A 25,025-nucleotide genomic window follows, 5' to 3' on the forward strand; every position below is an offset into this window, starting at 1 on the left:
ACGTAATGATGAAACGCAGGTTCGGTGGTTAGTATTCCGGCGACGTCGTATGCCGGAGGGGAGGAGCAGGAGAAGACATGACAGAGGCTATGTGCAACATTAGGGGTTAAAGGTCAACTGCTTGTTTACACATGATTAAAAGTTAAAAGTCAAATAGTGTAATACCATTGCTTCTGACCAGATATACCACAGACATGATGCATCTTGGGTCCTTGGTATATATATTTATTGACAATCGTCTATATCCTTTGTCTGGGCACAGCCACCTCTGAAGGCCCTGTAAACTGGGGGGGGGCAGAGATTCTTAAATTTTCATGCCTATCAATCTGTGCTGGAATCGTAAATGTCCGACCTAGTGAAATTAAATGGCAGCATTTGTCTTCTTTTATTAGGTTGTGCAATATAAGGGGAGACCTCAATACGTCGACCTTACCAAAGTAAGGCAATGCCAAGTTAATTGAGGATAACTCAAATATGGCGTCCCAGGCTGTCAGTGTTTGGCTGACTGACAGATGATTCACACTTGTCTCAGTATTGAATTAGTCTGTCTGTCAGAAGTTCTTCGTGAATAGAAAATGGGCCCTTATAATTTCATTCCAATTTTATGCCAAGTCAAAATGTTATTTCAACATTATAGGTTGAGCATTGGCATAGTATTTGTTACTGTCTGTGGCTGCTATATAGACAGTATGTAACCTGGTAGAGCTAGTCATCTAGTTATTGACATACTAGATAGAGAGCAGTCTGGATGATGTTTCTCATATGAAAGAGGATGCAGGCAGGCCAGTAGCAGTGGGAAATGTTTCCTTCTAACTGTACGTGTTCTGTCGTGACAATAGCACCATATTCAACTGATGTCCTTGATAGACACTGCACGGTCCCGGACAGCTGACAATATTCTACCCAATCACAAAGCCCTCTCTCTTATCTATTTTTTCCCCCTCTCTCTTGCTGTTTACATTGCGCTGCTAATTACAATTAATTACATGTCAATTAAACTAGGTCATAAACCTCGAATTATGTGCAATTAATTATTTGGACAAATGCCATAAATACGCTTTAAACGGAAACATTCAAGGTGGATATTAATCCATATTATTTAAACACTTTAGTATCAGCATATGACAATGTCAACACCAACCAAGTGGCACTGAGTGGGACAGAAAAAACAGCTTGCCTCCACTGTGCGCACCTCTAAACAGACTGACATCATCATGACCAGCTAAACTAAAGATAGGTGGGTTGGTTGGATGCACTTCTCCGCAACCAGCCATGCCCTCTCTCATCAGTCAGGGCTTGACACACAATAATAAATGTAGCTGTTGTAAACACACATATTTTTGTTAGATGCGCACTTGAAGACATATTGATGCGCTTCAGAGTAGCCAAACAACAAAACGGGATTCAATGGCCTGAGCAATGAATGCCAGGAAGGAAAAATCATTTACGCGTAGCTATTACCTGGACAATAACTTATGTCAATTGGGATGAGCTGTTATGGTGACTGGCGGGTTGTGTAGGCTACAAGCGGGGAACCCACTACATCACAACGGAGTGTAACCGGGACGGGACGGGTACTTACGCTGCTGTTCTCCCCCGTCCAGTGAACCATCGCCTGGTTGTGAGTGGCATCCCCTTTGAGCACGAACGAGCTGCTGAGCAGGGACACTTTCTCTTGGGATAGAGCTCTCCTGAAGCGCCGGGATTCCATGTCCATATCATTATCACCCAAGTCCTGTCCGAACATTCCGTCTCTCCTGTCTATGCCTATACCGCCACCGCTGTCAAGCATACGATGCGCGTCGCTCCGGCTGTCACATCGCACGGGTCCCATCAGTGACATCCAAGCCGAGGCGATAAACACAGCCCGGCACAGGTGCGCTGAAACTGTTCCTTTCGGACGCCGAGGTACCATGTTTCGCGCCATTATAGCGCTCATATCGTGGATACTGACAGAGAGACTGCGATTCGAGTGGAAGATAGATAGCACTACTGTAAGCGGAGAGAGAGGGAGGGAGGCTCGGAGGGATGGAGTGGAACTGGAGCGAGGCCATACAATGGAAACAACGTGGTCGTGTCTGTGTCAACTGGAAGACGCGCGGTGCACATAGCATGTGCGCCATCTGGTGACGCATACCCTACATTGCTGTTTCTGAAAGCCTTAATCGTTCAAGACTTAACCCGTTCCCACGAACTGATTTCTAAACTTTTTATTTGACCTTTATTTAACCAGGTGGGCTAGTTGAGAACACCTTTATTTCACCAGGTAGGCCAGTTGAGAACACCTTTATTTAACAAGGTAGGCTAGTTGAGAACACCTTTATTTAACCAGGTAGGCTAGTTGAGAACAAATTCTCATTTACAACTGCGACCTGGCCAAGATAAAGGGAAGCAGTGCGACACAAACAACAACACAGTTACAGATGGAATAAACAACAGTCAATAACACAATAGAAAAAAAGAAAGTCTATATACAGTGTGTACAAATTGCGTGAGGAGGTAAGGCAAGAAATAGGCCATAATAGCGAAGTAATTACAATTTAGCAAATTAACACTGGAGTGATAGATGTGCAGATGATGATTTGCAAGTAGAGATATTGGTGTGCAAAAGAGCAGAAAAGTAATTTAAAACAATATGGGGATGTGGTAGATAGATTGGATGGGCTATTTACAGATGGGCTATGTACAGCTGCAGCGATCGGTTAGCTGCTCAGATAGCTGATGTTCAAAGTTAGTGAGGGAAATATAAGTCTCCAGCTTCAGCAATTTTTGCAATTCGTTCCAGTCATTGGCAGCAGAAAACTGGAAGGAAAGGCGGCCAAAGGAGGCGTTGGCTTTGGGGATGACCAGTGAGATATACCTGGTGGAGCACGTGCTACGGGTGGGTGTTATCGTGACCAGTGAGTTGAGATAAGGCGGAGCTTTACCTAGCATAGACTTATAGATGACCAGGAGCCAGTGGGTCTGAAGACGAATATGTAGCTAGGGTCAGCCGACTAGAGCATACAGGTCGCAGTGGTGGGTGGTATATGGGGCTTTGGTGACAAAACGGATGGCACTGTGATAGACTGCATCCAGTTTGCTGAGTAGAGTGTTGGAGGCTAATTTGTAAATGACATCGCCAAAGTCAAGGATCGGTAGGATAGTCAGTTTTACGAGGGTATGTTTGGCGGCGTGAGTGAAGGAGGCTTTGTTGCGAAATAGGAAGCTGATTCTAGATTTAATTTTGGATTGGAGATGTTTAATGTGATTCTGGAAGGAGAGTTTACAGTCTAACCAGACACCTAGGTATGTGTAGTTGTCCACGTATTCTAATTCAGAACTGTCCAGAGTAGTGATACTAGTCGGGCGGGCGGGCGGGTGCGGGCAGTGAACTGTTGAAAAGCATGCATTTAGTTTTACTAGCATTTAAGAGCAGTTGGAGGCCATGGAAGTGTAACCGATGTGAAACAGCTAGCTAGTTAGCGGTGGTGCGCGCTAATAGCGTTTCAATCGGTGACTCACTCGCTCTGAGACCTTGAAGTAGTGGTTCCCCTTGCTCTGCAAGGGCCATGGCTTTTGTGGCGCGATGGGTAACGATGCTTCGTGGGTGTTGATGTGTGCAGAGGGTCCCTATAGTTCGAGCCCAGTTAGGGGCGAGGAAAGGGAAGGAAGCCATTCTGTTAGAGAAGGAGTGTAGTATGGCAGGTTTGGAGGTTTGTTAATACAGGATATAACATCCTGTCGGAGATGTTGCTGACAGTGGCTTTTTTTCCCAAGACTCCATTTGATGTCAGCTGTGTAGTAGGCCTATGTACGCCTTTTTAAGGACCACACACTGCTGTCAGGTCATATTTGCTCTTATCCAATAGGGTTATCCAAATGGGTGCAACATTTCAGAACCTCCAGATAGAAATTGCTATTGTGTGTAGAACATGACTCTCCCTGCGATGTAGAATAGCCCATACCGACTCTCTACATGACATTTCTATCTGCAAGGTTCCTGAACGATGCACCTGAACCCCAAAAGAGAGGAAGAGGCGAAGCGACATGTTTCACTCTCACCAATTATCTGTCCAAAATAAATCCAATGTGTTTCTATGAGCTTAGCTTGTCACCTGGCTTCCCGCCTTTGGGACAATGACTTCTACTGTTATGGTGGAGACATGAGCATCTCGTCATTATATACAGATCTCCACCCCCACTGATTAAGCCCCCAGTGTTGACTGTGGACAGCTGTCCAAGAGGTCAAAGTTCAGGGTTTAATTCCACTCTACTTGCCATCCTTCCACATAGATCTAATTAGACCCTTGGTTTAAACCAGGCCAAGAATCTCCACTGTTGTTACTTGATGTCCTATTTTATTTCCTTCAACATTTTGATCATTTAGCAGACGCTTTTATCCAGAGCGACTTACAAGAGCAATTAGGGTTAAGTTCTTTGCTCAAGGGCACATCAACAGATTTTTCACCTAGTCGGCTAAGGGATTTTGAACCAGCGACTTTTCAGTTACTGGCCCGACGCTCTTAACCGCTAGGCTACCTGCCACTCAACAAATCCACATTTAATTAATTGCTCTCTTGAGTGTTTTAATTTCTTACCATCAGACAAGCGACCAGTAGCGAATCACATATCTCTGTGGTTGACACATTTTGCCCCTCAGTCTGTGACACTAATGACATTGGCTGTCAATCACTGAGTTACTCAATATGTAGGTTAGACCGTCCAATCACAAACCCACCCATAACAACACTGTAGAGTCCCTGTCCATGTAGACAGGAAAACAAACTGTTAGGTGTAATAGGAGTCTCTGGGCCCTAGTCGAAAGAACTGCATTATGTAGGGAATTGGGTGCCATTTCGGGACGCAATCTCTGAGTCTCAGCGTAGGTTTTTTTTTTTGTTGGTTTACAAAAAATGGTGAACCACAGGCTGTTTACTGTTCATGGATTTGTTGTTTCACTTGTCCAGAGAATGAGGAGGAGCTGCAGTTTGAATATTTGATGGAGTAGGACCTATAGGAGGAGAGGAAGGAAGGAGAGAGAAGAGGAGAGGAGAGGAGAGAGAGAGGAGAGGAGAGGAGAGGAGAGGAGAGGAGAGGAGAGGAGAGGAGAGGAGAGGAGAGGAGAGGAGAGGAGAGGAGAGGAGAGGAGAGGAGAGGAGAGGAGAGTCCTCCTATTCATTCTCTGTATTATTGGGGTTTCTCTATTTTTGTCTCTTTTTTCACCTGCATCTCTTCCTGCCTAGTCCTTAACCTCCACATCTACCTCCTCTCCTCCTTTACCTCCACATCTACCTCCTCTCCTCCTTTACCTCCACATCTACCTCCTCTCCTCCTTTACCTCCACATCTACCTCCTCTCCTCCTTTACCTCCACATCTACCTCCTCTCCTCCTTTACCTCCACATCTACCCCCTCTCCTCCTTTACCTCCACATCTACCCCCTCTCCTCCTTTACCTCCACATCTACCTCCTCTCCTCCTTTACCTCCACATCTACCTCCTCTCCTCCTTTACCTCCACATCTACCTCCTCTCCTCCTTTACCTCCACATGTCCCCCCTCTCCCCCTCCCCCTCTAGTCCTTTACCTCCACATCTACCCCTCTCCCCCTCCCCCTCACTCTAGTCCTTTACCTCCACATCTACCCCTCTCCCCTCCCTCTCTCCAGTCCTTTACTCCACATGTACCCCCTCTCCCCTCTCTTCTAGTCCTTTACCTCCACATCTACCCTCCCCTCCCTTCTCCCATCCTCTAGGCCTTTACCTCCCCCCTCTCCCTCTAGCCTTTACCCCCCCCCCTCTCCCTCTAGTCCTTTACCTCCACATCTACCCCCTCTCCCCTCTCTTCTAGTCCTTTACCCTCCACATCTACCCTCCCCTCCCTTCTCCCATCCTCTAGGCCTTTACCTCCCCCCTCTCCCTCTAGGCCTTTACCCCCCCCCCCCTCTCCCTCTAGGCCTTTACCTCCCCCTTCTCCCCCAGTCATTTACCTCCCTCTCCCCCAGTCATTTACCTCCCCCCTCCCCAGTCCTTTACCTCCCCCCTCCCCCAGTCCTTACCTCCCCCCTCCCCAGTCCTTTACCTCCCCCCTCCCCCAGTCCTTTACCCTCCCCTCCCCAGTCCTTTACCTCCCCCCCTCCCCCAGTCCTTTACCTCCCCTTCTCCCCCAGTCCTTTACCTCCCCCCTCCCCCAGTCCTTTACCTCCCCCTTCTCCCCCAGTCCTTTACCTCCCCCTTCTCCCCCAGTCCTTTACCTCCCCCTTCTCCCCCAGTCCTTTACCTCCCCCTTCTCCCCCAGTCCTTTACCTCCCCCTTCTCCCCCAGTCCTTTACCTCCCCCTTCTCCCCCAGTCCTTTACCTCCCCCTTCTCCCCCAGTCCTTTACCTCCCCCTTCTCCCCAGTCCTTTACCTCCCCCTTCTCCCCCAGTCCTTTACCTCCCCCTCCCCCAGTCCTTTACCCCCCCCTCCCCCAGTCCTTTACCCCTCCTCCCCCAGTCATTTACCATCCCCCTCCCCCAGTCCTTTCCCCCCCCCTCCCCAGTCCTTTACCTCCCCCTCCCCCAGTCCTTTACCTCCCCTCCCCCAGTCATTTACCTCCCTCCCCCAGTCATTTACCTCCCCCCTCCCCCAGTCCTTTACCTTCCCCTCCCCCAGTCCTTTACCTCCCCCTTCTCCCCCAGTCCTTACCTCCCCCTTCTCCCCCAGTCCTTTACCTCCCCCTTCTCCCCAGTCCTTTACCTCCCCCTTCTCCCCCAGTCCTTTACCTCCCCCCTCTCCCTCTAGGCCTTTACCCCCCCCCTCTCCCTCTAGTCCTTTACCTCCACATCTACCCCCCTCTCCCCTCTCTTCTAGTCCTTTACCTCCACATCTACCCTCCCCTCCCTTCTCCCATCCTCTAGGCCTTTACCTCCCCCCTCTCCCTCTAGGCCTTTACCCCCCCCCCCTCTCCCTCTAGGCCTTTACCTCCCCCTTCTCCCCCAGTCATTTACCTCCCTCTCCCCCAGTCATTTACCTCCCCCCTCCCCAGTCCTTTACCTCCCCCCTCCCCCAGTCCTTTACCTCCCCCCTCCCCCAGTCCTTTACCTCCCCCTCCCCAGTCCTTTACCTCCCCTCCCCAGTCCTTTACCTCCCCCCCTCCCCCAGTCCTTTACCTCCCCCTTCTCCCCCAGTCCTTTACCTCCCCCCTCCCCCAGTCCTTTACCTCCCCCTTCTCCCCCAGTCCTTTACCTCCCCCTTCTCCCCCAGTCCTTTACCTCCCCCTTCTCCCCCAGTCCTTTACCTCCCCCTTCTCCCCCAGTCCTTTACCTCCCCCTTCTCCCCCAGTCCTTTACCTCCCCCTTCTCCCCCAGTCCTTTACCTCCCCCTTCTCCCCCAGTCCTTTACCTCCCCCTTCTCCCCCAGTCCTTTACCTCCCCCTTCTCCCCCAGTCCTTTACCTCCCCCTCCCCAGTCCTTTACCCCCCCCCTCCCCCAGTCCTTTACCCCTCCCTCCCCCAGTCATTTACCATCCCCCTCCCCCAGTCCTTTCCCCCCCCCTCCCCAGTCCTTTACCTCCCCCTCCCCCAGTCCTTTACCTCCCCTCCCCCAGTCATTTACCTCCCCTCCCCCAGTCATTTACCTCCCCCCTCCCCCAGTCCTTTACCTTCCCCTCCCCCAGTCCTTTACCTCCCCCTTCTCCCCCAGTCCTTTACCTCCCCCTTCTCCCCCAGTCCTTTACCTCCCCCTTCTCCCCCAGTCCTTTACCTCCCCCTTCTCCCCCAGTCCTTTACCTCCCCCTTCTCCCCCAGTCCTTTACCTCCCCCTTCTCCCCCAGTCCTTTACCTCCCCCTTCTCCCCCAGTCCTTTACCTCCCCCTTCTCCCCCAGTCCTTTACCTCCCCCTTCTCCCCCAGTCCTTTACCTCCCCCTCCCCCAGTCCGTTACCCCCCCCCTCCCCCAGTCCTTTACCCCTCCCTCCCCCAGTCATTTACCATCCCCCTCCCCCAGTCCTTTACCCCCCCCTCCCCCAGTCCTTTACCCCCCCCCTCCCCCAGTCCTTTACCTCCCCTTCTTCCCCAGTCCTTTACCTCCCCTTCTCCCCCAGTCCTTTACCTCCCCACCCCCAGTCCTTTACCTCCCTCTCCCCCAGTCCTTTACCCCCCCTCCCCCAGTCCTTTACCCCTCCCTCCCCCAGTCCTTTACCCCCCCTCCCCCAGTCCTTTACCTCCCCCTCCCCCAGTCCTTTACCTCCCCCTCCCCCAGTCCTTTACCTCCCCCTCCCCCAGTCCTTTACCTCCCTCTCCCCCAGTCCTTTACCTCCCCCCAGTCCTTTTCCCCCCCTCCCCCAGTCCTTTACCCCCCTCTCCCCCTAGTACCTCTCTGTTTGGTTAACTCATGAAAAGAGCAGACAACACACACATGGCATTGGGAGCAGAGTGGGAGAATACAGATGATGGTTAGTGTGTATACACACACACACACACATCTGCTACCAATATATATATATATATATATATATATATATATATATATATATATATATATATATATATATATATATATATACATACACACACACACACACAGTGTGTGGGTGTGTGTGTATTCAGTACCAGACAAAAGTTTGGACACACTTACTCCTTCAAGGGTTTTCCATTATAAAAAATAAATAATACATTGTAGAATAATAGTTAATACATCCAAACTATGAAATAACACATATGGAATCATATAGTAACCAAAAAAGTGTTAAACACATTCTTTGAGATTCTTCAAAGTAGACACCCTTTGCCTTGATGACAACTTTGCACACTCTTCACATTCTCTCAGTCACCTGGAATGCATTTCAATTAACAGTGCTGTGCCACTACAGATTCTGGGTTCGAGTCGAGGCTCTGTTGCAGCCGGCCAGTGTTTCCGCTTTAGGGAAGGGTTTGGACAGCAGGGATGTCCTTGTCCCATCTCGCACTAGCAACTCCTGTGGCAGGCGCGGTCGTCAGGTGTACGGTATTTCCTCCGACACATTGGTGTCGCTGGCTTATATGTATTTCTTTCCTTCTTAAATCAGTTTCAGCCAATCAGTTGTGTTGTGACATGGTAGGGGTGGTGTACAGAAAATAGCCCTATTTGGTAGAAGACCAAGTCCATATTATGGCAAGAACAGCTCAAATAAGCAAAGAGAAATGACAGTCCATCATTACTTTAAGACATGAAGGTCAGTCAATACAGAACATTTCAAGAACTTGCAGTCGCAAAAACCATCAAGCGCTATGATAATTAAACTGTCTCTCATGAGGACCGCCACAGGAAAGGAAGACCCAGAGTTACCTCTGATGCAGAGGATAAGTTCATTAGAGTTGCCAGCCTCAGAAATTGGCAATTAACTGCACCTCAGATTACAGCCAAAATAAATGCTTCACAGAGTTCAACAGACACATCTCAACATCAACTGTTCAGGGGAGACTGCGTGAATCAGGCCTTCATGGTCGAATTGCTACAAAGAAACGAATACTAAAGGACACCAATATGAAGAAGAGACTTGCTTGGGCCAAGAAACACAAGCAATGGATATTAGACAGGTGGAAATCTGTCCTTTGGTCTGATGAGTCCAAATGTGAGATTTTTGGTTCCAACTGCCGTGTCTTTGTGAGACGCAGAGTAGGTGAACGGGTGATCTCAGCATGTGTGGTTCCCACCGTGAAGCATGGAGGAGGAGGTTTGATGATGTGGGGGTGCTTTGCTGGTGACACTGTCAGGGATTTATTTAGAATTCAAGGCACACTTAACAAGCATGGCTACCACAGCATTCTGCAGCGAGACGCCATCCCATCTGGTTTGTGCTTAGTGGGACTACCATTTGTTTTTCAACAGGACAATGACCCCAATCACACTTCCAGGCTGTGTAAAGGCTACACTTTTTTGCGAACTACATGATTCCATATGTGTTATTTTATAGTTTTGACGTCTTCACTATTGCTCTATTATTCTACAGAAAATAGTAAAAATAAATAAAAAACCCTTGAATGAGTAGGTGTGTCCAAACTTTTGACTGGTACTGTATGTGATGGTGTAATGCAGGGATTCATGTAGGTGGTCTGTAGTTATCTATGTGATGGTGTAAATTAAAAACCAAACTTCTCATAGTACCTTAATCAAAACAACATCCAGCTAACCAAGACAGTCCATGGAGGAAAACCTGATGCTTTTCTCAGTGGAGGGATGGACCAGTCCCTGTATTCATTAAGGGCCTCAGAGTATGAGCACTGATCTAGGATCAGATCATAATGAATAAGTTTAAATGGAAAGATGGGAGCTGATCCTAGATCAGCACTCCTATTCTGAGACGCTTGTTGAATACAGACCCAGGGTGTGTTAATATGATACAAAACAATCAGGAGCATTCACCCATAACTTCATAGACTCACACACTTCATTGTCACAGTCAACCAGCAATAGCGTGCTAAGATATTTACAGTTTACTTCACCAGAAGGTTATGCTATTGGACTTGGATAGGAACCACGTAATACAGTGAAACTCACTATCCTCATTGTTGTCTGTATGTCAACCATTTTATATATTTTCTAAGTAGGACCATTACTGTGACACAATCACCCAGCGGAATGTGTTAGAATGATGGCAAGTGGAACATACATACTGTACATTGGAATGCTAGCCTGGGTTTCTAGCCTGAATGCTAGCCTGGGTTTCTAGCCCGAATGCTAGCCTGGGTTTCTAGCCCGAATGCTAGCCTGGGTTTCTAGCCTGAATGCTAGCCTGGGTTTCTAGCCTGAATGCTAGCCTGGGTTTCTAGCCTGAATGCTTGCCTGGGTTTCTAGCCCGAATGCTAGCCTGGGTTTCTAGCCTGAATGCCAGCCTGGGTTTCTATCCTGTGTTTCTAGCCTGAATGCTAGCCTGGGTTTCTAGCCTGAATGCTAGCCTGGGTTTCTAGCCTGAATGCTAGCCTGGGTTTCTATCCTTGGTTTCTAGCCTGAATGCCAGCCTGGGTTTGTAGCTTGAATGCTAGCCTGGGTTTGTAGCTTGAATGCTAGCCTGGGTTTCTAGCCTGAATGCCAGCCTGGTTTATATCCTGGGTTTCTAGCTTGAATGCTAGCCTGGTTTCTATCCTGGGTTTCTAGACTGAATGCTAGCCTGGCTTTCTAGCCTGGGTTTCTAGCCTGAATGCCAGCCTGGTTTATATCCTGGGTTTCTAGCCTGAATGCCAGCCTGGGTTTCTAGCCTGAATGCCAGCCTGGGTTTCTAGCCTGAATGCCAGCCTGGGTTTCTATCCTGTGTTTCTAGCCTGAATGCTAGCCTGGGTTTCTAGCCTGAATGCTAGCCTGGGTTTCTATCCTGGGTTTCTAGCCTGAATGCCAGCCTGGGTTTGTAGCTTGAATGCTAGCCTGGGTTTGTAGCTTGAATGCTAGCCTGGGTTTCTAGCCTGAATGACAGCCTGCGTTTCTTGCCTGGGTTTCTAGTCTGAATGCTAGCCTGGGTTTCTAGGCTGAATGACAGCCTGCGTTTCTTGCCTGGGTTTCTAGTCTGAATGCTAGCCTGGGTTTCTAGTCTGAATGCCAGCCTGGGTTTCTAGCCTGAATGCTAGTCTGGGTTTCACTCCTGTTTGGGATTTTCCATCGCCTTTGCAAACAGTTTGTCTACAACCTATCTAAGTGTTTGTCAGTTAAAGTCATGTTTTGTCATTTGCTTTGTGGGCTATGTATACTGTGTGACACTTAACTGTATAACGTTAGTTCATTGATGGCCTATAACCAAGACTAAAACCAAGATCACCCTTTTATATTGGTGGTGAAGTCATACATGGCCAAGATCACGTCATCTTCAATCTTGGAACACCATATAATACCTAAAATCATGGCATAGTCATACAATCCCATTCACTAGGAGGACCCACACACCTTGATGGGGTGCTAATAGTGTATCAAGCCCGTTTTAATAGGATGTTCCAGTGAAGTAATGAGGTAGCCAGCGATTAGACCTGTGTAACCCCAGGAGTAATTACTTCAGTGGGCTAGTCTAAAACCAATCACCTCCTCACCCTCCCCTCCCTGAGGCTCACTGGACCTCATCTAGACTGTATCCCAGTCAGTACCGCAACCGTCCATTAAGCAACACGCACTCTGTCTGTCTGTGTGTGTGTGTGTGTGTGTGTGTGTGGTAGTCAGTGTGTGTGTGTGTGTGTGTGGGGTAGTCAGCATGTGTGTGGTAGTCAGTGTGTGTGTGTGTGGTAGTCAGTGTGTGTGTGTGTGTGGTAGTCAGTGTGTGTGTGTGTGTGTGGTAGTCAGTGTGTGTGTGTGTGTGGTAGTCAGTGTGTGTGTGTGTGTCGTAGTCAGTGTGTGTGTGTGTGTGTGGTAGTCAGTGTGTGTGTGTGTGTGTGTGTGGTAGTCAGTGTGTGTGTGTGTGTGTGTGGTAGTCAGTGTGTGTGTGTGGTAGTCAGTGTGTGTGTGTGGTAGTCAGTGTGTGTGTGTGTGGTAGTCAGTGTGTGTGTGTGTGTGTGTGTGTGTGTGTGGTAGTCAGTGTGTGTGTGTGTGTGTGTGTGTGTGGTAGTCAGTGTGTGTGTGTGTGTGGTAGTCAGTGTGTGTGTGGTAGTCAGTGTGTGTGTGTGTGTGTGGTAGTCAGTGTGTGTGTGTGTGTGTGTGTGTGGTAGTCAGTGTGTGTGTGTGTGTGTGTGTGTGGTAGTCAGTGTGTGTGTGTGTGTGTGGTAGTCAGTGTGTGTGTGTGTGTGTGTGGTAGTCAGTGTGTGTGTGTGTGGTAGTCAGTGTGTGTGTGTGTGGTAGTCAGTGTGTGTGTGTGTGGTAGTCAGTGTGTGTGTGTGTGGTAGTCAGTGTGTGTGTGTGTGGTAGTCAGTGTGTGTGTGTGTGGTAGTCAGTGTGTGTGTGTGGTAGTCAGTGTGTGTGTGTGTGTGTGTGTGGTAGTCAGTGTGTGTGTGTGTGGTAGTCAGTGTGTGTGTGTGTGTGGTAGTCAGTGTGTGTGTGTGGTAGTCAGTGTGTGTGTGTGTGTGTGTGTGTGTGGTAGTCAGTGTGTGTGTGTGTGGTAGTCAGTGTGTGTGTGTGTGGTAGTCAGTGTGTGTGTGTGTGTGGTAGTCAGTGTGTGTGTGTGTGGTAGTCAGTGTGTGTATCCCCGTTAGGACTGTAACCGTCCATAAAGCGACACACATGGGGGTCGTTCTCTTCATGGCCTCCCTCCTCGGGAGACCTACTGTCACGCTCTGTCGTCTGAGATTAAACACCACCTGTCTGATAACTCACCCTGGCCCCACACACAAACAGCATAACGGGTGCAAATTAGTGAAGGACTTTGGTAAGTGCTATGCTCACCCATGAAAGAGATTCTGGAGCGACTGTTTTCATGTTCCCTGTAGGTGTACAGGCACTGACCGGGAAGAAATAGTACCCTCTGCTTCACACAAAGCAACCATTTAACTGTAACTAACACCGTTATGATTGATCTTGCATTAACCTTCTGTGGAGCTACGAAAACCCACATGGCACAATGTGATGGATACTTCTCAACCATGCTTGATTCAGAAGGATAGGACTTCTTATTGTTTAGTCAATACACATTTACAATGTCTCATCATTGTATGGGGAAAAAATTGCTCATTGAGAGTAACGGCATGGAAGTGCTACACCCACATGAAAAAGTACTACTAAATTACTACTACAGAAAACCTACTGGTTTTACTACTTGATTGCTATTGAGATGTAGTAAAAAAATAAGTGATTTATGTAGTAGTTTAAGTAGTAATGAGTTATAAATTGGGACGGTTCACTAGTGGTGAACACTACATAGTTCCTATTCAAATCACTGCAAACTGTAATTCTTCCTTGAGACTACTGAGCTTTTGGTATCTACTACTTAAAACCTACATGTTCATTTCTTGAATTACTACACAATACCGACACATTACTGCTTTATGCCTAGTAAATTCCTATTGAACTACTATACATTACTGCTGTACATAACGATGTGCGCTGAGAGTCGGGAAGCAAGTTCAGGGAGTGAGTATTTTAAATGCAACATAATACAAAACAGGAAACACTAACAGCACACAGACATGAAACAGAAACAATGAAGCCTGGGGAAGGAACCAAAGGCCGTGACATATATAGGGAACCAATCAGGGAAGTGATGGAGTCCAGGTGAGTCTGATGACGCGCAGGTGCGCATAACGATGTTGACCGGTGTGCACCATAAGGAGCAGCTGGAGAGAGAGCACAAGTGACACTGTATGCCTCCTAAATCCCTATTGAAATACTACACACTACCTACACATTACCACTCTATGCCTACTAAATAGTATCCATAAAACATCAGTCTCAACGTCAACAGTGAAGAAGCGTCTCCGGGATGCTGGCCTTCTAGGCAGAGTTGCAAAGAAAAAGCCATATCTCAGACTGGCCAATAAAAATAAAAGATTAAGATGGGTAAAAGAACACAGACACTGGACAGAGGAACTCTGCCTAGAAGGCCAGCATCCTGGAGTCGCCTCTTCACTGTTGACATTGAGACTGGACAGAGGAACTCTGCCTAGAAGGCCAGCATCCTGGAGTCGCCTCTTCACTGTTGACATTGAGACTGGACAGAGGAACTCTGCCTAGAAGGCCAGCATCCCGGAGTCGCCTCTTCACTGTTGACGTTGAGACTGGACAGAGGAACTCTGCCTAGAAGGCCAACATTCCGGAGTCGCCTCTTCACTGTTGACATTGAGACTGGACAGAGGAACTCTGCCTAGAAGGCCAGCATCCCGGAGTCGCCTCTTCACTGTTGAAGTTGAGACTGGTGTTTTGCGGGTAATATTTAATTAAGCTGCCAGTTGAGGACTTGTGAGGCGTCTGTTTCTCAAACTAGACACTCTAATGTACTTGTCCTCTTGCTCAGTTGGGCAACTTCCGTGCTTCTATTCTCAAGGGGGGTATTTTCCACAAACCTTCCCATCCATAACTCTTACTCAATCCAGCTCCCCCCTAAGGTTACCGCCCATCTCCCGTCCACTAAGGGACCCTCCCATCATCCCACCCCTAGTGGTCCGTGCCATTTCTCCACATCAAGGTAAAGTAGGAACTAAGGAAAGCCACGCTTCCCTTACACCTCTAATTGTGACAGATCTGTTTACGCCCAGCTACGCAAACATCTTAATCATAATCAAGGGAGAGGGGGGGCTTTCATGCTTTTCTCTGGGCCCAGGGAGACGGGAGGAAATTATGCGATCACACCGAGACATTTACCAGCTAATTAAGCCACAAAGTTATTCCACGCAGAAGGTTAGATGGAGGACACATGATCGAGACAAAACTTCATGGCAGAAATTCTATGAGAAGTTTTTTCAATCAATACAATGTGTTTATTAAGCCCTTTTTTACATCAGCAGATGTCACAAAGTGCTGTACAGAAACCCAGCCTAAAACCCCAAACAGCAAGCAATGCCAAAGAGTTCAAGTACATTTCCCAGAGACTTAATTCCTTGGAGGATGGGCTTGTGGTTGGGGTTGAGGGAGATAGGGAGGGAAATGTGATCCTTTGTCAATGTCTTACACTGGTTAATGCCCTGCAGTAAGCACCATGCACAAGGTGAATTCGTTCTGTGTCTGTAGGAGACTGAGAGGCCCAATAAGGGAACGAAAGCCAACAAATATGAAGGATTTAATGAGAGGGAATCCATCTTTATTCGCACCACTGGGGATTTTCAAGAGACGGATTAACATTTAATGGTCCCGCCGCTCGGGATGCAAAGCAAAACTTGCACGGTCCCGAATGGAGACAGAGAGGGCCTCTCACAAACACACACTTCAGTGGGACAATACACCCAGCTCACACACACACACTGATGAACTCTGAAGTGATGACAGATGCAGATCTCTATTCCTCTATATGTATGACAGGGAATTCAGTCACCAAAAGGACAAGATGGATGAATGTCTGGCTGTCATGAACATTCATCCATACTGGACAGAAAGAAACTCTACATGTCTAATGTATAGAATACACTCTCTTCTCTTGGGCCTTAGACAAAATGTTTGGGGGTTTATATTCTGGATTAGAACAGAAGCCTGCCCATTACATGGCGTTCTGGGACCAGGCTATAGGCAGGTAGACTCTACTTCAATGCCCTCTATTGACCATTAATGATATAGCACGTGGGGTTGTCTGTCAATCACAGACATGTATTTTTGTAACACCAAGCAACAGTATCTATTTGATATGTATAAAGACAAGTGACAGCTCCTCTGTGATGTAACAACCTTGTTAGTCTCGTTGTATGAGAACGAAGGATTATGAAAGAACCTGGCCAATAGGAAACTTGGCACAAATAACCTGGCCAATCGGAAAACTTGGCATAAATAATCTGGCCAATAGGAAACTTGTCTCGTATTTTCTATTTGCATGAGAATCCGTTAAGATCTTTATGAACAGTTAACTTAACTCACTCTCTCTCTCTGTCTCTTTCCCATCTCTCTGTCTCTTCCGGGGCTGCTCTCTGTCTCTTTCCCATCTCTCTGTCTCTTTCCCAACTCTCTGTCTCTTTCCCAACTCTCTGTCTCTTTCCCAACTCTCTGTCTCTTTCCCAACTCTCTGTCTCTTTCCCAACTCTCTGTCTCTTTCCCAACTCTCTGTCTCTTTCCCAACTCTCTGTCTCTTTCCCAACTCTCTGCCTCTTTCCCAACTCTCTGTCTCTTTCCCAACTCTCTGTCTCTTTCCCAACTCTCTGTCTCTTTCCCAACTCTCTGTCTCTTTCCCAACTCTCTGTCTCTTTCCCAACTCTCTGTCTCTTTCCCAACTCTCTGTCTCTTTCCCAACTCTCTGTCTCTTTCCCAACTCTCTGCCTCTTTCCCAACTCTCTGCCTCTTTCCCAACTCTCTGCCTCTTTCCCAACTCTCTGCCTCTTTCCCAACTCTCTGCCTCTTTCCCAACTCTCTGTCTCTTCCGGGGCTGCTCTCTGCCTCTTTCCCATCTCTCTGTCTCTTCCGGGGCTGCTCTCTGCCTCTTTCCCATCTCTCTGTCTCTTCCGGGGCTGCTCTCTGCCTCTTTCCCATCTCTCTGTCTCTTCCGGGGCTGCTCTCTGCCTCTTTCCCATCTCTCTGCATGACATCAGTCCACTATTTCTGTGCTTCTCTTCTGTCACCGTTAACTGTACAGCAGTAGAAGAGAGTGGTCCCCAGCCAGGTCCCCAGGGCGCTACAGTCACAATGACTATTCATAAGGACTAGGCCCTTACCCTAGATAAAACCAGGGCGGAGGACAACAAACACTCATCTGTCTACCCACTTCAACTTTGGAGAGTAGTCTGGAAATAGATTAACGGGTACTGACGTCAGGGAGGTAGCAGAAGTGGGAAAACAGACAGATGAGCAGGGATGAGGTCACTGATTCAATTCAGAGGTTTACGGCTCTTGGAATAACCCAGTTATGATGTGTATTACATTTCTTTCAACAACAAAACATTTCAATATGATGACGTTGAATCAAAGTTGGAAAACTTATTGGATTTGCAAAAAGGCATCAACATAAAGGCATTTAATCTTTTTCTCACCCAACATTTAACCTAAATCCAATGACATTGTGACATGTGTTGTTGATTTCACTTTGAATTCACATTCGTTGGAAACCACTTGACCCATTGGGTACTTAAAACACCCAATATGAATCAAAACTAGAACGTTGAACTGACATCTGAGCACAGTAGGATAGCTTCCCGGTAAACAGACATGTCTTCAAAACAACATAGTCACATAATGGTCTCCCTAAGCAATAGACTAGCACAGTAATGACAAGGTACAACCTACACATGTAGGGACAAAACAACTCACCTGTACAGGTGTTTAAGGGGTGCTTTTATACATTGTGTATGTTCTCCATAAACATGGGTCCCTCAAGGAAAGGTTCCTACCCCCGTCACACAATGTAATATATTGCATCAGTTACAATGATCTGTGCTGATCTTTCACCACATACACGAAGGAGATCATTTTGTCTTCATCTTTTATCTTTGTTATGAGGATGTGGGTGTCGGGGTGTCCCCGCTGCTAAACTCTCCCTCTCAGATCATGTTAGTGTTCAAGGAAAACACAGATACAAGAAGAGTACAGTACATTGGTGAAGACATTTTAATGAGACGAAACTAAATATATCTTCTCCTCTTTCTTTTTGGCCCCAGTACAGATTTAAAGAGCGGCAGTTGATCCTGGATTGTATGGCACAGTCCAATTCTGATATTTTGCCACTAATTGTTCTTCTGACCAAACAGATCAGATCTTTGGTTAGTTCTGTTTCGTATAACCTTCTCAGACAATGAAAGAATCATCCAGTCATTATCTGGATCAATGCCTTGGAATGCTCCTTCAGCTCATTGCTAATAGCTTAGCAAAATACCAGATTACTGAATGTCAATTTGCATTTTCCTCCTCTAATTCTATAATTAAAGGTCCAATGCAGCCTATTTTGAGCTCAGTATCAAATCATTTCTGGGTAACAATTAAGTGCCTTACTGTGATTGTTTCCAGTTAAAATTGTAAAAAAACAAAAAAAATTAAATAGCTTCTTAGCAAAGAGAAATTTCTCAAGCAAGAATTTAGCTAGGACGGTCTTGGAGTGGTCTGAGTAGGAAGATGTAAACTGAAAACTAGCTGTTATTGGCAGAGAAGATTGGAACTCTCTTTCTTATTGGTCTAACTAATTTACTGATGTCACCAGGGAGGCCAAAACCCCATCGTACCAAAACAGGCTGAATTTTCAGATGGTCTCTTCAAACAACTCTTACGCTTAAACCTCATCATGGGGAAATATATATAAAACATAGGGGAAAAATGTGAACTTTAATTGGTTGACACTGACACTGGGCCTTTAATTGGTTGACACTGACACTGGGCCTTTAATTGGTTGACACTGACACTGGGCCTTTAATTGGTTGACACTGACACTGGGCCTTTAATTGGTTGACACTGACACTGGGCCTTTAATTGGTTGACACTGACACTGGGCCTTTAATTGGTTGACACTGACACTGGGCCTTTAATTGGTTGACACTGACACTGGGCCTTTAATTGGTTGACACTGACACTGGGCCTTTAATGGTGACACTGGGCCTTTAATTGGTTGACACTGACACTGGGCCTTTAATTGGTTGACACTGACACTGGGCCTTTAATTGGTTGACACTGACACTGGGCCTTTAATTGGTTGACACTGACACTGGGCCTTTAATTGGTTGACACTGACACTAGGCCTTTAATTGGTTGACACTGAGATTGTGTAAGACATGCTACTCTGAAGCCACAGACTGAACTGGTGTTCTAAGCTGACATATTCAATTTGGTCTTTAATACTCTAGTCTGTAGAAATGCATTGAATAACACATTCATCAATGACAAAGAAGACAGTAAATAAATAAATCATAAGGAATAAGATTTTGAAGTGTCTGTCCTATAAGTAGGAGATATAAGAAAGCCCAGGATTTTTTTTTTTTTTACACAGAAGTACTGTGACACTTATGCTGGTCGTAGAGACGCTACAGTCGTTTTCATGAGAAGATCGGTGTTCTGGTTCGACAAACAGCGCTGTAGCTTTGCCACTTTCCAACGCAGATGTGGAAGTGCGATATAGATTGACGCACCAGTGCATCAATAGGCTCTAGGGTCTTTTAATGAGTAATCTGTAAGGGGCTCCGCGATTCTATCTGTCCCGCTTTGTGCAAATTAATCATTTGGTGCTTCCCTTTCATTGGGCACACTTATCAAACATCTGTACAGGTGGAGCAGCGAGGAGCGAGTCGTGGTGGGAATCAATTGGCTCCTCCTCATCAGTTGTGGCAGAGAGAGAGAGATGTGTATATCTGTATGTGTAATGTTTACTGTTAATTTTTGTTGTTTTTCACTTTATATATTCACTTTGTATGTTGTCTACCTCACTTGCTTTGGCAATGTTAACACGTTTCCCATGCCAATAAAGCCCTTGAATTGAATTGAATTGAATTGAGAGAGAGAGAGAGAGAGAGAGACAGACAGAGAAAGACAGAGAGAGACAGAAACAGAGAGATAAATACAAGGGGTAGATGTAAAGACTACTGATCATGATCTGCGGCCAATTTGTTCCCTCACGTGGCACAAATCCTGTGATGTTTCTTACTTTTTCAGGTCCATTCTCTAACGAGCTGTGGGATAAAACTAATCATGCCCGTCTGATCCACCAGGGAGATTAATTCGCTCGGAACACACACTTACAAACATCATGAATCAGCATCATTTGTATGTATAGATACAAAGAAATATCAATAGAAAACAGGTCAAATGAAAGGAAGTGCAGCTAGTTTGCCATCTTTCCAGCTTCAGTTTGAAGTGATTGTGTTTGAGTTTTTATTTATTTCACCTTTATTTAACCAGGTAGGCAAGTTGAGAACAAGTTCTCATTTACAATTGCGACCTGGCCAAGATAAAGAGTTGTTGGCTAGATCCTCTGAACAACAATGTCCTGATGAGTCAGCACATTTTCTATGCCAGGTGAAATCGCGCCTCATTAGCTCATTGTTATAAATGTCACTAGAAAACAGCTTAAACAAATGCAAATGCAGCTACTTTGTTGTTATTCTGGCTGCCCTGTTTGACGTGACTGTAAGTTAGCCGTAGTTGGCTTGCTAGCGAAGGGATAAGAACGTTGCCAGCCGGTATGGCAAAGGAACATTTAGAACCAACAACTGTGTCGCGTCCATAGATACGGAACAAAGAGGCTTAACGACTGGATCGCGTCCATAGATACGGAACAAAGAGGCTTAACGACTGGATCGCGTCTCTGGCAACCGAAACGATAGAACGAACGACCAGCTGGCTTAGGTAGCAGCCCTAGATTTGTGTCGGGACTATATCTTGTAGAAGGATGAAAAAGTATGAATAAATGAATCAAAATAACCTTTTTAATTCAAATATGTAAATCATTCTTTGAATATGTTGGTAACCTGTTGTATAAAAGTAATAATGCCCTCGAAGGCGATGTTCGGAGGATAACAACACACATGCCAACGATAGTGCCAATCAGATATCCTCCAAACAGAAGCTTCGAGGGCATTATCACTGAAGTGGTAATGTCTAGGAGCAACAATGGCTCAGCCGTGAAGTGGTACACAAACTCACAGAACGGGAGCGCCAAATGCTGAAGCGCGTAGCGAATAAATGTTGTCTGTCCTCGGTTCCAACTCTCGCTACCGAGTTCCAAACTGCCTCTGGAAGCAACGGTGGCACAAGAACGTTTCATCGGGAGCTTCATAAAATGGGTTTCCATGGCCATGCAGCTGCGCACAAGCCTAAAATCACGATGCGCAATGCCAAGCATCGGCTGGAGTGGTGTAGAGCTCGCCGCCATTGGACTCTGGAGCAGTGGAAGCACGTTCTCTGGAGTGATTAATCACGCTTCACATCTGGCTGTCCGACAAACAAATCTGGGTTTGGCGGATGCCAAGAGAATCCCACCTGCCCCAATGCATAATGGCAACTGTAAAGTTTGGTGGATGATGAATAATGGTCTGGGGCTGTTTTTCATGCTTCGGGCTAGGCACTTTAATTCCAGTGAAGGAACATCTTAATGCTACAGCATACAATGACATTCTAGATTATTCTTTGCTTCCAACTTTGTGGCAACAGTTTGGGGAAGGCCCTTTCCTGTTTCAGCATGACAATTCCCCCGTGCACAAAGCGAGGTCCATACAGAAATGGTTGGTCGGGTTCGGTGTGGAAGAACTTGACTGGCCTGCACAGAGCCCTGACCTCATCACTATCAAACACCTTTGGGATGAATTGGAAAGCCCACTGCGAGCCAGGTCAAATCCAACGTCAGTGCTCGACCTCACTAATACTCTTTTGGCTGAATGGAAGCAAGTCCCCGCAGAAATATTCCAACATCTAGTGGAAAGCCTTCCCAGAAGAGTGGAGACTGTTATAGCAGCAATGTTCCAACATCTAGTGGAAAGCCTTCCCAGAAGAGTGGAGGCTGTTATAGCAGCAAAGGGGGGGACCAACTCCATATTAACGCCAATGACTTTGGAATGAGATGTTGGACGAGCAGGTGTCCACATACTTTTGGCTATGCAACGTGTACCCACACTATACATTTTCTTCAGATAGACATTCAAAAAGTAATTGAAATAACATTTTATAAGCCCTCACAATATTTTTGTGTAACTTATCAACATAAATATTCACCCATGTCACCAAAACATAATTTAGTTTGATTTAGAACATATCGAATGGACTATACAGCAGGGATGTGGTTAATTAAATTTAAAATCCCGGTCAATTCAGAAAGTAAATATAATTCCAATTCAAAATTAATTGAAAAGCATTGAAAAAATGTAAATTAGAACTTCAGTGTGCTTCCTGAATTGACTGTTATTGAAATGGAATTGACCCCAACCCTGCTGTACAGCTTCACCTCATTCACAAAGAGAGAGAGAGAGTGTTATAAGGACAAGGCTATGGGATTTTTCTTCAAAGGTTGTTCAATCCCCTCGCCCACTCTCCTCTCCTACATTCTGTTTGACATGCCGCCCGTCTGGCATATAATGAATGAAATGAGGGCATGCACAAATACTGCAAGGGTAAAACCACATTATCCACAGTGTTTCTGAGCTGCCTTTTCCATTTGACAAGCACCAGGACGAATGGCCTATCTTGACAGCCAGACACACTCTGAAGGCCACTTGTCATAACCCTGGTTTTTGTGCTAGAATTGTGCATCAGACGGACAATACAGTTTGAGCTGCTGAGAAAATGTCTCTCTCCGTGCTTCTCCTGTGAAACTTTGAGGTTTTTCAATTGAGATGAAAATTGCCTGAAGGGGGTTTCAGACTAGTTGTATAAAATGTGTGATGGCAAGCTTTCATGGTTTGTTAAATGTAACGAGACGTAGAGTTGTGTGAAATGTAACCTCGGACAATTCCCTGTGAATAGAACGTGGCCATCCAAATTGAAGAGGAAAGGGTGGTGACATATTCGTATGAGTATTTAAAAACAAATGTTTCACACGGATTATCTCATCATAGCATGAAGTCAACAAACTGACCATCCTTACGCATCGTTGGTACTCACCTGTTACATTATGGGGATAAAAATTGTCCGACTTGCACCTACAAGTTGACTACTTGAACTTTACAACGACCATAACCAAGTTTCATTAACGGTTCCTATGCGAGTAAAGTCATACCGTATCAAAAAGAATCAGGACAGCTGTGATGGAAACAGAAAGTTTCGGTACAATTTTTAAAAAGCAGACAGATTATTTTTTGTTCGACATGGTAGGATCTTTTTTTGTGTTGGTAAAATGAAGTATTCTAGAACTGGCAGAGGAAACACCGTTACGAATAAAAATGTACAGTACCAGTCAAAAGTTTGGACACAACTACTCATTCAAGGGTTTTTCTTTATTTTTAATATTTTTTCTACAATGTAGAATAATAGTGAAGACATCAAAACTATGAAATAGTACATATGGAATCATAAAGTAACCAAAAAAGTGTTAAACAAATCAAAGTATATTTTATATTTGAGATTCTTCAAAGTAGCCACCATTTGCCTTGTTGACAACTTTGCACACTCTTGGCATTCTCTCAACCAGCTTGATGATTTAGTCACCTGGAATGCATTTCAATAAACCTCTACAGGATCTTCTTGTCCCCCACGGGACGGTTAAGCTAACGTAGGCTAATGTGATTAGCATGATGTTGAAAGTAACAAGAACATTTCCCAGGACATAGACATATCAGATATTGCCAGAACGCTTAAATTCTAATTACTCTAACTTGCACTGTCCAATTTACAGTAGCTATTACAGTGAAAGAATAACATGCTATTGTTTGAGGAGAGTGCACAGTTATGAACTTGAAAAGTTATCAATAAACCAATTAGGCACATCTGGGCAGTCTTTTGAACAGAAATGCAATGGTTTATTGGGTCAGTCTAAAACGTTGCACATACACTGCTTCCATCTAGTGGCCAAAATCTAAATTTTTTTATGGTTGTTGATGGTACAAAAGAAATACAAAAAAACGCATTTCACAATTCCACAAACGTCAGAGTGTTTCCTTTCAAATGGTATAAAGAATATGCATATCCGTGCTTCAGGTCCTGAGAAACAGGCAGTTAGATTTGTGTATGTTATTTATAGGCTAAAACATTTTTAAAGGGGCAGATCCTCAGGTGTGGCTTGTTAAAAGTTAATTTGTGGAATTTCTTTCCTTCTTATTAATACGTTTGGCCAAATCAGTTGTGTTGTGACAAGGTATACAGAAGATAGCCCTATTTGGTAAAAGACAAAGTCCATATTATGGCAAGAACACCTCAAATAAGCAAAGAGAAATTACAATCCATCATTAATTTAAGACATGAAGGTCAGTCAATCAGGAACATTTCAAGAACTTCAAGTTTCTTCAAGTGCAAAAAACATCAAGCACTATGATGAAACTGGCCCTCATGATGACCGCCACAGGAAAGGAAGACCCAGAGTTACCTCTGCTGCAGAGGATATGTTCATTAGGAGTTACCAGCCTCAGAAATTGCAGCCCAAATAAATGCTTCACAGAGTTCAAGTAACAGACATCTCAACATTAACTGTTCAGAGGAGACTGCGTGAATCAGGTCTTCATGGTCAAATTGCTACAAAGAAACCACTACCAAAGGACACCAATAAGAAGAAGAGACTTGCTTGGGCCAAGAAACACAAGCAATGGACATTAGACTGGTGGAAATCTGTCCTTTGGTCTGATGAGTCCAAATTTTAGATTTTTGGTTCCAACCACCGTGTCTTTGTGAGACGCAGAGTAAGATGATCTCTGCATGTGTGGTTCCCACCGTGAAGCATGGAGGGGGAGGTGTGATGGTGTGGGGGTGCTTTGCTGCTGACATTGTCAGTGATTTACTTAGAATTCAAGGCACCAGCATGGCAACCACAGCATTCTGCAGTGATCAACCATCCCATCTGGTATGTGCTTAGTGGGACTATCATTTATTTTTCAACAGGATAATGACCAAACACACATCCAGGCTGTGTAAGGGCTATTTGACCAAGAAGGAGAGTG

The 25,025-nt window shown here is 45.8% G+C and overlaps 1 protein-coding gene across 1 annotated transcript in view; it reads right to left on the minus strand.

The window, feature by feature from the left end:
- LOC116375234 (VPS10 domain-containing receptor SorCS2-like) overlaps positions 1 to 2,029 on the minus strand; it is a 166,562-nt gene extending 164,533 nt beyond the window's left edge. The window contains exon 1 of the mRNA XM_031831379.1: positions 1,583 to 2,029. Within this exon, the coding sequence (XP_031687239.1) occupies positions 1,583 to 1,939 (357 nt within the window). The 5' untranslated portion in view covers positions 1,940 to 2,029. The remainder of the gene's footprint in view (positions 1 to 1,582) is intronic.
- Positions 2,030 to 25,025: the final 22,996 nt, after the last annotated feature.

The sequence above is a fragment of the Oncorhynchus kisutch genome, linkage group LG9 (assembly GCF_002021735.2).
Source record: "Oncorhynchus kisutch isolate 150728-3 linkage group LG9, Okis_V2, whole genome shotgun sequence".
Taxonomy (NCBI): domain Eukaryota; kingdom Metazoa; phylum Chordata; class Actinopteri; order Salmoniformes; family Salmonidae; genus Oncorhynchus; species Oncorhynchus kisutch.